The sequence below is a fragment of the Paramisgurnus dabryanus genome, chromosome 21, assembly GCF_030506205.2.
Source record: "Paramisgurnus dabryanus chromosome 21, PD_genome_1.1, whole genome shotgun sequence".
Classification (NCBI taxonomy): domain Eukaryota; kingdom Metazoa; phylum Chordata; class Actinopteri; order Cypriniformes; family Cobitidae; genus Paramisgurnus; species Paramisgurnus dabryanus.
The window spans coordinates 8,208,052-8,222,162 of NC_133357.1; the positions used below are offsets into that span (position 1 = coordinate 8,208,052).

The following is a 14,111-nucleotide window of genomic DNA, read 5'->3' on the forward strand; positions in this document are numbered from 1 at the left end:
TTAAGAAGATATAAGCAAAGAAAACACACTTTTCTAAAGGCACAATGCTATTTTATTGCTTTATGTAATGTTATAAAAGATGAATGCTGCTGAAAGTACTGTGCGTGACCCCCTTACCTTAATAATGTGTGTTGCCATTAGTGCTGTCACGATTATGAAATTTGGCTAACAGTTAATTGCCTAATAAATTATGGCGATTGTGATGATTATTTGTTTTTTGTTTGTTTTTTTGCTTTGAGGAATATTATGATTGATTATATGGGTTTTTTTTTACATTTAATTCTCATACATTTTTGTTTGTTCACTAAATAATTTCACTATTAAATGAAATCTTTTGCAAGATTTACCTGGCAGTAAATATTAAAACACAAAACACATATTTAAAAGTAATTATTTAATGAATATATCTTTCAAAAATAAAGAAATAAATGCAATAAAGTGTCTTAAAAAATACCTGAAAATAAAAATGCAATAAAAATAAACTATACCAGAACAGGCAAGGTCATTTTAGTACTGGACCATATGCATGTAGTGGCTGCAAAAAAATCAATTCCTGCAGCTCCCCCTTGTGTTTTTTAGAGAGATGTGCAATCATTGTGGTGATCTGAAATCATCGCAATGAGGTCAAACAACTGCGATGAGACGATTATTTAATAATTTTGACAGCCCTAGTTGCCATCGCCTTGCAATTGCATATTTCTGTGATGAGAACCATGTGATATAAGTAGGGCTGTCAAAAGATTCATCGCAATTAATTAGTTTGCATAATATATTTCTGTGTTTATAGTGTGTAATTATTATGCATATATAAATACACACATACTACATTTATAAATTAAAAAAAAAAATGTGTTTATGTATAATTTTTTTTAAATGTGTAAATATAATATAAAATATCTCTATATATCTCTATATATCTATATATCTATATATATATATACATACATGTAAATGTTTCTTAAATACATACATGCATGTGTTTGTATTTATATATGCAAAATAATTACATACAGTGCACACACATATATTATGCAAAAACAAACTTTTATTTTGTATGCGATTAATCGCGATTAATCTATTGACAGCCCTAGATATAATAGATAAATATAAAACATAAACTTAAGCACAATTGTTCTGCGCATGTGCAAAAGGTGTTTTGCATTCGATTGAGAAAATACTACGATTCATGTGTTTACATGAGTACTTTTCTCCTGATTATCGGATTACAGATCGGACTGCACCACCAACTTAAATGCGATCCAAATTTAAGCAGATTAAAAAATATATGATTATTGCACTGCCAAACAATTAAGACATTTTTTTTATTTGTATGCAGTCAACAGTACACTACTGTACTATTTTAGTCCTAGTCTGTGACATCAATCTTAAAATGCCTAAGCAGCTCATCGCATGTGTTTGTGTGGTTTGTGTGGTTGTATAACAGAGAGCTCTCTCTATTTACCTCTGCTTGTTTTATTTTCATCCATCCGTCTCATTCTTGCAAATTTATCCGAAGAAGTTAAGATCAAAGACCGCAGATTCAAATATCCATGAACAGTTCGAAGAGATATTTTTGAGAAATCTAAAAAGACTTTGGCCACCCACAGTGACTTTAATTTAATCTTATTTGCTTTTCCTTCATTATTAAAAGCATAACAAAAATGTATGTGCTTACAGAGATGAATGAGAAAATATTTTGGCAGTGATGTCAAACTAAACTCGTGGATTACAGATGATTATTTATCATCTTATGTCATTTTTTTTATTCAAAAGAAATGTTCATAGGTATTGAACTGCTGTCATGGAAAATATTCATATGAGGATATTTAATAATGTCAGTGTTTGTTTAGGGGCCTGCTGGTAAGAAAGGATCCCGAGGTCTTCCTGGAGCACCAGGTCTGGAGGTGAGATTCAATTATAATGCAACTTGGAATGTGATTTAATTTGATTTAATTGTTTTTTCAACATTATCAATGTTTAAAAAACTCAAACCAATTTTGCAGTTTCTTTAAGGAGGTCTTGTTTTATTTATCTCTCTCATATTTTTTAGGGTCCTGTGGGTTCGCCTGGACCAAGGGGGATGCTGGGGTACCCGGGATCCGACGGGCTTTCTGGTCTTCCCGGATTACCAGGTGTCCCTGGATCTAAAGGGCGTACGGTGAGAGTGAATTCCCAACACAACATAATCTCACTGACACACACATTCCTAAATCAAAACTCTTGTGATTTGATGTTTTTAGGGTCAGCGTGGTGATACAGGTCAAGAGGGGAGGGCGGGACTACCTGGTCTACGAGGACAACTTGGACTTCCTGGTGTTGTGGGAGAGAGAGGACCTGTGGGGTTAAAGGTCAAAAACACATTTCTCTCTAAAGTGACATGTCCGAGTGTCAACGTGTACTGTTTCAAATACTCTTTTATAAATGAGTGTGCAGTAAACAGTAGAGGTCTTCACAGGTCCAAAGAAAAGTACCCTACCCAAAATGACCCGCATCACTTTTTAGCCGAACCAGAGGTGCATAAATAATTTTTTTAAGTGAAAGACCCGACCCGAGACAAACCCAGAAAATTTGATCGACCCAACCCATTTTTTTTTTTTGGCCAGTTTTTGCTTTCATTTAACAGTGAGTTGAGGAGAGGAAATGAAAGTACAGGGACTAGAGAAGGGTATTGGATCGGCAAATGACCACGAGCCGGGAATTGAACTCGGGTTGCCAAAATTGCGAAAGCACCACATGTCGGAGCGCTGCCCACTACAGCATTGGCTCAGACTACCCAGTTTTTAATCCGAATATAAACGGCACAGTTATGTGTGCAGTCTGCAGCCAAGCATGAACCCGCATCCAAAAACCCAGGTGGCCTCGCATTCAATTTGGCACCTTGCTTCATTTATTTCACTTTGTTATCTGACGACGACACCAAGGTAGGTGCTAAAATATGCATTTAAAATTGAAGGACACCGGCAAACACATGCAAGATAGTTCGGGTCTTCTTGGGTCAGTTCGGCAAAAACATATTCAATTTAAATTACTATTATTTAAATATTATACCCAACCCTTGTCTGAGGCACACGTGAAACTTTTAGACCCATTCTCGCTCGGTTCTCAGGTCAGATCTCGAGATTTGGGATCTAAATGGACCCATGAATAGCACTATGTACTGTGTTGTAATATTTTATTGTGAACATAACTTCAGTTCAGTGATTGTTGAACGGGGATGTTTGTGACATCTGCAGGGTGAGATGGGTTTACCCGGTGACAGAGGAGCAGCGGGCATAAGAGGCATGGAAGGGGCGACGGGAGACCAGGGCATAAAAGGAGACCAAGGAGCCAAAGGAGAGACAGTGAGTTTCTCATTCCTGTCCACCACCTACCCCTGTCAGCCTTGTCGTTTTTAAAATAAAAAACATTACAGTAGATCTTAAAATATATATCATGGTATATACATATTTATTTAAAGGGGCACATGTTTAAGTGCAATACTTGGGTTACCAGTGTTCCTATCAACCTAGAAAATGTGAAAAAGATCAACCAGTAACTTAGTTTTGGTAATCAATTCTTTACAAGCATGTGAAAAAATAGGTCGTTGAAATTTGGCTCTCCTTATGATGTCATAAGGAGCTCTTATTATAATAATACCGCCCCTTAATCTGCACTATCCAACCACAGCACTGCCATTTAGTGCAGAGAGAAAGAGAGAGAGAGAAAATAATTCACAACACAATTGAGTTTCAGTTGCAACAAACCACCATTATGGTGATCCGTGTTTGCATTTCATCTACTCATTTGCATATTAAAGGACACACCCAAAAACAGCACATTTTTGCACACACCTACAAAGTGACAATTTTAACACGCTATAATAAATTATCTGTGGGGTATTTTGAGCTAAAACTTCACGTATGTACTCTGGGGACACCAAAGATTTATTTGACATCTTAAAAAAAATCTTGTGACATGGCCCTTTTAAGTGAAGTATTACCAAAATGTTCATTCATAATGATATGTATATAAGCACCACAAATATATTTGGCCATTACAAGTTATAAACCAAAACAGAGGACATTTTACACAGTTTGTTGACAGGGGAATGTTCAGGGAGTAGAGAGAAACGACCGCAGCCGTCCTGCTGATGATGATGAGATTATCCCAAATCCATTGACTCTTCCCTGGAATCACATCAGTCCTCTTGTAAAAGTCACTCTGGATTTGTATTTTGGATTGGTAGTCTAAAAAAACAAACACAAATATTTTCTTACAAACCTGATCCAAACTGCATCCATATGTGGTTTGAAATCTTAATAAACTCTGATTTATGAAAACTCTGATTTATGAGATTGGATCTGAAGTATTTTATGAGACTGACGGCTCTACAAATGATCACACTGCAAAAAAATTACTTATTATTTGATATTTTTGTCTTGTTGTCAGTACAAATATTTAAAATTTCTTAAATTAAGATGCATTTTCTTGATGAGCAAAATGACCTAAAAATATAAGTCTAGTTTTTAGACAAAAAGTATAAAACGTAGGTGAATTTCTGCTGAAAACAGGTAGGGAGGATCTGTAAGAAGTAAGATAAAAATCTTGAAATAAGTTTACTTTATTCTTAAACACTTGAAAAAATGTGAAAAATTAAACAATTCATAAAAAAATCATGACCTCATTGGCAGATATTTTAGCTTGTTTTTAGCCAAATTCACTTACATTTTACATTTTTTGACTAAAAGCTAGACTTATTTTACATTCTTTTTGCTTATCAAGAAAATGCATCTTGATTTAATAATTTTTAGAAATTTGTACTGACAACAAGACAAAACTACTAAGTAAGAAAGTCATTTTTTTGAATGCAAATAGGATTTAGTTTTGGGCTAAGTTTGGATAAGCTTCAACATAACCGTTCATACTTCTGTTAGGATGTGATAAAGATTAGAAATAATGACATGGGCATTCCTGAGACGAGAGCTCCGGCCAGAAGCGGTTATGTAAGTGAATGTTTAGTCTCGAAACAGCATGCGAGGGGGATTTTGAGTGGACGTAACGGGATCATTGAGTAAACAAGAGAAAAGCAACCTACTCAGTTTACTTACATAACTCAAAAGATAATAAATCCCAAAACAGAGCTGGAATTTCATATGTACGGAGCCGGAATATTATCTTACAAACCTGTCTGTAAATGGTCTGGATGTTTAAGTATGTGAGAGCTCTCACCTTTAGAGTCCAGAGATTGGGAATGTTGACACAGAATTCCCTTCCCTCCACAGAAAGGCCGACATAACCGAACTTCCTCTTAGTGTGTGTGTGTGTGTGTGAGATCGGATGATGTGAATGTTTCAGACAGGAAAATGTCAGGGGCTCCTCATGAGTACAGTATGTGAGCTGCGGTGTGTCTGGAAAAGTACAGAAACAAGAAGTTGTCTTCAGTCCTTTAAGGTTTAAATGTTGACACGCTTTCTTCTCAGTCATGCTGATGTGTTTTATGTCCTTTAGGGTGATGTGGGTGATCCTGGTATGATTGGACTCCAGGGATTTTCAGGACCTAAGGTGAGAAGCTCCTGACACAGCTATAATCACACGATGAAGAGTTCAATCCAGTACAAGACATTGAATCAGATCAAGAGCAAAAGCTGTTGAATATTTCTGATTATCAAATTTCCCCCTGCTAATTTAAACTGTTTAGTTTACTTACACAAGACAACAGATTTAAAGGGACAATATGTAATTTCTGCCGCTAGAGGTCGCAAATCAACAACAGCAGGTGAAGCTTTATGATGCTTCTAAAAAGGATGAAACCATGGGAGTTGTAATCTTCAATGTCGATAAGAATCGATCTGACAGGACTCACAAATCATGTTAATGGATGAAGTATTGAAATAAATACTTAAATAAATAGATGCATTAAAGATGTTTGCAGCACTGCGCAGATTCTATGGCCTATGACATCAAACTGTATATGATGATGTCATTGGCTGATTGGTCTGCGCAGTTAGATATGAAATCTAAAGGTGCATTCCCACCAGCCGCGGTAGAGGCGGCAAAAACGTGCTACTCGCGCATAGTTGGACGCTTGAACATTTGAGGTCACTCGCTTCATTTGCGTGTGAAATTTTATTTATTTAAGACATTCACGTGGAAATTCGCGTCATGGGAGGGGCTTCTGCGACTCCGCTGAGACTCCGCCAATCCGCTCGCTTCCTGTAATCACGTCACTACTACAGCAAGGTCCTAATTGGTTAGCGTGGAAATCCGTCGAAGTTCAGATTTTTCAACTCGTGCATTTCCTTCGGCAACGCTCAATTCGCACGGAACGTGCCATCCATGTCGCGCTTACGCGCCATTCGCGCTTACCGCATGTGCCGCACCGCAGGATGCTTAATCGCGTCTTTGCATTGACTTAACATGTAAATCACTCATGCTTGCCGTGTCTACTGCGTCTGGTGTAAACCCTGCATAACAAATTTATGGTTTCTAAGGCAGTTAATGCAGAAACCAATGATAACTTTGACATGACACCATTGGCAAGTGATGTCCTATGAATGGGGCAGAACACTTAAATTCTGTGGATATTCTGTGGATTGAAGCATTGCTAAAACATTTGGGTTCAATTAGGAACATATTAGATGTTAGTAGTTTTGAGATATTTTAATGCAAAAATCTTACATATTGTGCCTTTAAAACAAAATGTAAGTCAGTGGTTATGTGTTTCTGTTGAGTTATACAAAACTCAAGCATATTTGGAAGATTTAACTTTAAAATCTTTTATTGTTTTAGGGTCCAGACGGAGATCTGGGCCTGGCCGGTGGTCCTGGACCCAAAGGGCCAATGGGGGTTCTGGTAAGTCCTGTGTTTTATAGTCTTTTTTTATTTCACATAATCACACATAATGATTTTTTATTTTTTATTTATTTAGTTAATTTAATATGAACATAGCAATAGACATTGGACGAACCAGATGCATTGTACAAAGTGTTATAGCACGTGTGCTAATTTTCAACACCTGTCCATAGGAGGCTTTTACAACTAAAAAACAAACTAAAACCACAGTATACTAAACAAACACAGTTACACATGAGAACAACTTTGGCCCGTTTTAAGCCACTGTTTTAGCTCTCTGATAAAGATGTTAATATTGGTCTGCAGTTTAAATCCAGTGGGGAGAGAGTTCCAAAGTGTAGCCCCTCTAAAGGAGAAGCTAGATTGTCCAAAAGATGTTCTTAGCTTCGGGAGCACACAATCCCCACTAGCTGAGGCTCTGGTGGAGGGTCTAAGAGAACCCTGACGCCTCTCCATGAGGCCCGAAAACAGTGGTGACACACAATTGTTCAAACATTTAAAAGTCAATTTCAAAACACTAAAATTTATAAAATTTTCAAAAGTAAAAAGCTTGTGTTTTTGTATGATATCACACTGATGCCATCTCATAGGTTTTTTATCAAATATCTTAATTGCCTGTTTATAAAGAGAGGTGACTGGTTTTAGAGTGGACGCTGATGTTTGTGACCATACCGTAATACAGTATGACAAATGCGAAAAAACCATAGCATGCATAAACAATAAAGCCGCGTGATGTGACAAATGCCCTCTAATAAAACGAAAACAATTCAAGTTTGATTTCACTTTCTTGCAAACATGGTTTACTTGACTTTGAAACTTCAAGTGTTTGTCCAAAATAATTCCCAAATATTTAGTTTCATGAACCTCTTGAATGGGTTCTTGGTCTAAATGAACCTCAAAGATGCTGTCAGGGGACCTCCGGTTGATCGAAAAACACATTGAAAAAGTTTTCTGTACGTTTAAAGTTAAATGAGACAGCTGAAGCCATCTTGAGATGTTATGTAGTGCCTGTGTTAACTGCTGCCCAGCCAGTGCAGTTGTTTTTGCTGACACATGGATAACTGTGTCGTCAGCATAAAGCTGGCAATTTACACCCTGACAGCAATCTGGAAGATCATTTATATACATTGAAAACAACAGTGGTCCTAAAACTGACCCTTGAGGCACTCCTAAGTCATTTAGACTCAAGTTGGATTTAACGGTTCCTACTTTAACACATTGTTCTCTACCCTCCAGGTATGACTTAAACCATGAGAGAGCTGCAGGTGAAAGTTGGAAATGTTGTAATTTCTGTAATAAAATACAGTGGTCCACTGTGTCGAAGGCCTTCTTTAGATCTAAAAACACAGCGCCTACGACATTCCCTTTATCCAGTGAACCTTTAATCTGTTCTAGCAAGAAGCAATTTGCTGTTTCTGTACTGTGTTTTTGTCTGAACCCAAACTGCTGGGCATGCAACAATTTGTTATTTTCAAGATGTTCTATTAATTGTTCCGCCACAATTTTTTCCAGAACTTTAGAAACAACAGGGAGAATGGAAATAGGCCTATAATTACAGGCTTGATCTTTATCGCCTGACTTATAAATTGGAGTTATAACAGCAGTCTTCCAGCTCTGAGGAAAAGTATTTGTCTGTATTGACTGGTTTACAAGATAAGTAATGGGATCGAGCAAACTGCTTAGATGTTTTTTAATTAGAGAAACATTGAGATTATGTATGTCTCTTGATGTAGAATTTTTCATTTTGACAATAATTTTCCTTACTTTGTCACACGAAACTTCTCTGATTTGTAAGAGATCTGTACTACTAGGCTGAACTTTATTCTCATGAGGTAATTTGCCCTTGAAAGGTTTAGCTAGATCGTAAACTGATTCGACAAAGTATTTGTTTAGCTCATTTGCAATTAACTGGTTATCAGTAACATAATTATCATCAATTTTAAGGCAATCTATAATTTGAAGGTTTTTCCTATTAGAATTTGTCATCTTATTTATATGTTGCCATAGTTTAGAGCTGCTTCCATTTGCATCTTCTATCATTTTTATAAAATATTTTGTTTTTGCTTTACGCAGCTCACTTATGACTTTGTTCCTGAGACCAGTGAAGATTTGATGGTCAATATTATTCCTAGATTTTAAGGACTTTTTAAGTGCAAGGTCACGTTTTTTAGCCATTAGCCAAATGTCGTGGTTAAACCATGGTAGAGAATACTTCCTTGTTTTTTTTGTCCAGGTTTTTGTATACTTATTTATTACATCATTTAGTTTAGTGACAAATTTGGATGCACTCACATTTAAATCTGTCTCAGCGATAATACTATTCCAATTAATTTGATTTAGCTCATTTTCGAAAGAATTTATTTTTGATTTGGGAATTCCTGTTGTTTTCATTTTATTCTCTGCTTTATTATGATTAATAAAACGCTTTTTAGTTAACTTTCTAACAGCTAATGTCATGTTATGGTCACTAAGCCCTGTGATCAGATTATAAGTTTTAGTTATTCTTTCTGGTCTATTTACAAAAATCAAATCAATCAATGTTTCGCTTTGTTTAGTAATTCTTGTAGGTTTGTTTATCATTTGCTTATATTTGAACTTATCCATCAATAATTTCAGCTTTGTTCTGCTGTTATTTTTCTCCTGCCAATTTATATTGAAATCGCCCATTATTATACATTCTGTACAATTATCAATATTCAACAGGAGACTCTTAAGATCTTCATCGAAATTTACTCTATGTGAAGGTGGATTATAAATGACGATTAATTTAAATTGCATTGTTGCAGACAGAATTAAAATGTATACCTTGTTGTAAACCTATATACCTATACCTATGTATACCTATGATAAAAATGTATACCTTGTTGTAAGTCACTTTTAATGAAAACATCTGCCAAATGCAAAAAATGTAAAAAATCTCTTGTCTTTCTCAGGGTTTCTCGGGTCCTGTAGGTCCGGCAGGAATGATCGGTCCGGTCGGAAAGCCTGTGAGTTACGTCTTTAGCACAGTTGATTAATTGATTATAATATCGTGCATACTCTATCAATGGGTTTGTTTTATTTGTGTGCTTGAAATAGTTATTCAAATATTGCACAATTCACAATTATGCAAGATAAATGAAATAATTTCTGCAATGTTTGATTTTTCTCAGGGCCTCCGAGGTCTGAAGGGAAGTCGTGGTGAGATGGTAAGATCTGATTTTTCACAGCAGTGTTTAGTCTGGAGTCAGATCAGAGTTTTAAAGATTCACCATCAGCACACAGATGTTCCTCTGCAGCTTGTAATAAAAAAAATGAGTCTTTATGTGTCTGTTTAAACTGCTCGATGCTGATCGGAGACATAACAGCCTCACACTGCCAGTATGAGAACCACTGAAGATAAACATTCACACACATACAGTACAGAACATACAGAGAATCTGCTTACAGTAGGGTGCAGTTCACATTCTGACCTGTGGGGGCGACATTACTCCATTACATTCATCTCAAAACTCAGTCATCAATCAACAAATGTGACCCATGCTGGCAAAATAAGTCTTTTTAAAAATTAATTATTTATATTTTGACATTCCCTAATAAAAACTTTAAAACGATGTATTGGAATCTGACAAAAAATGATAAAAAAGATTTTTGAGGGTTAAAAGCAAAATCACTGTATCCGTACTTTAAAATCACTGTAAAATTAATAGGTTTAACACACACAAAATCAAAAACAATATCTATAAAATATATAACTTATTTCTTTCTTTTATTGTTTGATTGACAGTTTTAAGATCTACTATAATGCAAGGATCTATTATAATGTTACACATCAGATATTTTTCCCCAACAGTTAACCAAACATTCACTTAAAGACATAACAGATTATAGCTGCGGGAATTCATCAAAATAGATATTTTTAAAACTTTGCATCAGTGTGCATGCTTCAGATCTATCAGTCAGCGTGAGAAAGATCGTTTTCATGTCTTATTGCTCTTCGTAACTCTTTTAAAATCAATCACATCCCGATCTTTATCTCTCTTAATAACTATTTCAACATCAAGCCTGTTCTGCATTTAATTTTCTAATTCCTGCATGAGGCTAGAGGCCGGCTCCAAAAGGGAGTCAATCCCCATAGACCTTCATTTTAAAATGCCCAACTTTACAGCAGAAAATAATATGTTTCAGCCTGGTACAAAAATAGTTGTTGGTCTGTATAGCTTATTTTGCCCTTCATGACAACTGTGAGGGGGGTGAATTTTTTTGTAACTCATTTGTTTAAATGATATTATTCCTTAAAGTTCTGCATAATTAAGGGCGTGGCCGCTTGATTGACGGGTGAACTGCCACTGCTGTCACTAGAGTCGTGCTAGGGGGCGTGGTTTCAGCAACCAGCCACCTCAGCTTCACCCACATCCCGCCTCTTTACCCATTTTTGGATATTCGCGAGTGATGCGTGGTGACGTGCCGGCAAGATGGCGACGGCAGACATCCGCCTACTTTAAGCTTCACAAATGAACTTCAGAAACCTATGGGTAACGTCACCACATGGACACCACATCCATCTCTTTTACAGGCTATATATGATGTTGATGGAGACGCATCTTTGTATTAAATTAAGCATTTAGGACGACATACCTCTCAGAAAACATAAAAATAAAGCTAATTTTAGATGTTTAGTGATTATTTAGAGCATTGGGATGACTAGATGATGGCTTAATGTACTTAGTTTTATGAAAACCTCAATTTAGACCAAAATCGACATTTAGGGGTTGTGTACACCAAAACTTTTACGCCCGCGGCCAGCGCATGTTTTCAATTGTTTCCAATGGAAGCTCAGCGTTTTTCAAATAAGCCAGCAGCTAGCGGGTTTTTTCCGCGCTGAAAACCGGCGCTCTGCGGTTTTTCCGCGCTCAGCGCTGAGCGTAAAGAGTTGAAAGAGATTCAACTTTGGGAGAAAAGCTCCGCTCGTCAATGTCAGTTCTCACACGGCCGCCCAATCACAGTGGAGGAGGGGCGGGACATTACCACAACAACCAACCGGCTCGCAGCTGAAGTATCACAGTTACCAAAGCGCTCAGCTGAAGAAAGCTGGCACTCAGCTGAAAAACAGCTGGCATTCGGGGTCCTCAAGGCGTTTTCAGCCGCGTTTAAAAGTTTTGGTGTACACAGCCCCTTATTCTTTCTTTTGAATGTCGCTCAAATTTACACAGCACACATTCTGAGTCATTTTGCCAGCATGGGTTACTTGTAGCCTAGTGGTTAGAGAGTTGGGCTGTAACTTGAGAGTTGATGGTTCAAGTCTTACTGCCGGTGGGTTGAAACTGTGGTGCCCTTGAGCAAGGGGTGTTCACGAGTTCACCACTCAGTGGGATGGGTTAAATGCAGAGGTCACATTTCGAGTATGTGTTGCATACTTGGCAAGCTTTTCACTTTTAAATATCTGATCTCTGATTTTGAACAAAGTTCACCTAATAGGCTATTATAAATAATGATAATGTTTACTCACCCTGTGCGATTTGACCTCTTATAAACAACACAAACGGATTGTGATGTTCCAGAAAATACTTTTTCATTATTGTTGTAATGTAACGTGTAATAGCTTTTTATATTGTCAATGACATCAAACTTGGCACCACACGACCAAAGAGTTAAACTTTTACAGTTAAACATAAACGCTAATGACATTTTAAGAGTTACGGTGAGAGGAAGATTTACATTTTACTAAATTTTTACCACAGAATTTGAGTTTACCACACGAGTCCTATAAAGTTTACTTTTGTGACATTTTGTCATCTTTGGAGTTTGTCGCCGTAAATCATCCACTTTCATTGCATTAAAAACAGACGCTCAGTCAGTCTGTCCAAAAAATTGAGTTTTGCAGCGAGAAAAGAAAGAAATGCACGATGGTTAGGAATCAAATTAAGGACAGAATAAAATTGATATTGATGATTTCTTTTAAACTTTGAAGTTCTGGGAACAACTTTTACAAAAATCCCAAATAGCTTTGGATAATGATCTCTCATTTATCATAATAATGTAGGTCAGCTGAATTTTATTGGATAACCACGAAGACGATCATTTACTCACATATGCTTTCAGTCATTTTTAAATGAAGTATTGTGGCTTAGTGGTAAAGATAGAAACTGAAATGCTATCTCTTTAACCTTTGATCGATGAACTGTCACCATCGTCTGCTTAAATGAATCTTATAAAGATGTATGATTCATCTATATGAGTAAATGTTATGACGTTTTGTTCAAACAGGGACCTCAGGGACCACAGGGCAGTCCAGGGCCGCAGGTATGTCTTTATTTATCTATCTATCATGAGATGGATGTATCTCTTATCATTGCTGTTTGTTGTGCTTGCCAGGGCTGAAGTACAAACCATAAAGTAATAAATCACAGAATACACTCAGTGTTTATAATGATATGAATGCAGTCTTAGTAGTTTATGACATACAGTTGCTTATTTTATTTTATTTTTGGACAGGGACCTCCAGGTTTACCCGGACCATCGGTAAGAAACACATCTCATCTCATCTCCTGTGACTTTATTGTGCTCACTCGTCTAAGGGGCCAGTCACACCAATAGCGTTTATGGCAGTTGCAGGCGCCTTTTTTGAATGATATTCTATGGGCAGGGCGCGTTTGCGCGCTGTTTATGCGCGCCGAGCGCCTTGCGGTTTTTTGCCGCCTGCCGCGCACGCGTTTTTGAAGGAGCGCTGAGAGCGGAGAAGCGCCCGACGTCATTCGTGTCTTTTCATTGTCCAATCGAATGAGGGGAGAGGCGGGCCTTACGTTGTGGTGAGGGAAGTTACAGTTGCTTTGAAGAACCGGACACCACTCGCTCACTCTCTTCTGTGTGTTTGTGCACCTCTCATCCTCAAACAAGGTCAGAGCAAGCGTCCTCTTTTTAAAGTTTCTGCTGATATGACAGTTAACAGCAAAAGAGCGCTCACGCTTCAATATTTGATTGACAAGACAGCTGACTCAGTGGTTGCTTAGCAATATGAAAAGCCGCGTCGCACTGCTCTTTTTTTAAAAAAGGCAGTGCGTCGCGCCTTGCGTTTGCAAGCGTTTAAAGCGCTTTTGGTGTGACTGAAGCCTAATGCATTACACACAACAATCTCATCACATGTGTTCTAAACTTTAAACCTAATCTAATGTTAGTGTTTGGTTAATTTCTGATCCTACAGAGACGCATCAATGTGAACATTCAGGGTCTGATGGAGTCTGATGCTTTCCTGCATCTGGAGGTAAACAGGATTGCACTTTTTACAACTTAAACATTTCTTA

General features: G+C 37.1%; 1 protein-coding gene across 1 annotated transcript in view; it reads left to right on the plus strand.

Moving 5' to 3' along the window:
- LOC135750231 (uncharacterized) overlaps positions 1–14,111 on the plus strand; it is a 98,234-nt gene that overhangs the window by 77,649 nt on the left and 6,474 nt on the right. Inside the window, exons 46-56 of the mRNA XM_065269009.2 lie at positions 1,851–1,904; positions 2,051–2,158; positions 2,241–2,348; positions 3,234–3,341; positions 5,488–5,541; positions 6,769–6,831; positions 9,765–9,818; positions 9,984–10,019; positions 13,078–13,113; positions 13,306–13,332; positions 14,012–14,071. Coding sequence (XP_065125081.1) covers positions 1,851–1,904; positions 2,051–2,158; positions 2,241–2,348; positions 3,234–3,341; positions 5,488–5,541; positions 6,769–6,831; positions 9,765–9,818; positions 9,984–10,019; positions 13,078–13,113; positions 13,306–13,332; positions 14,012–14,071 — 708 coding nt within the window. The remainder of the gene's footprint in view (positions 1–1,850; positions 1,905–2,050; positions 2,159–2,240; positions 2,349–3,233; positions 3,342–5,487; positions 5,542–6,768; positions 6,832–9,764; positions 9,819–9,983; positions 10,020–13,077; positions 13,114–13,305; positions 13,333–14,011; positions 14,072–14,111) is intronic.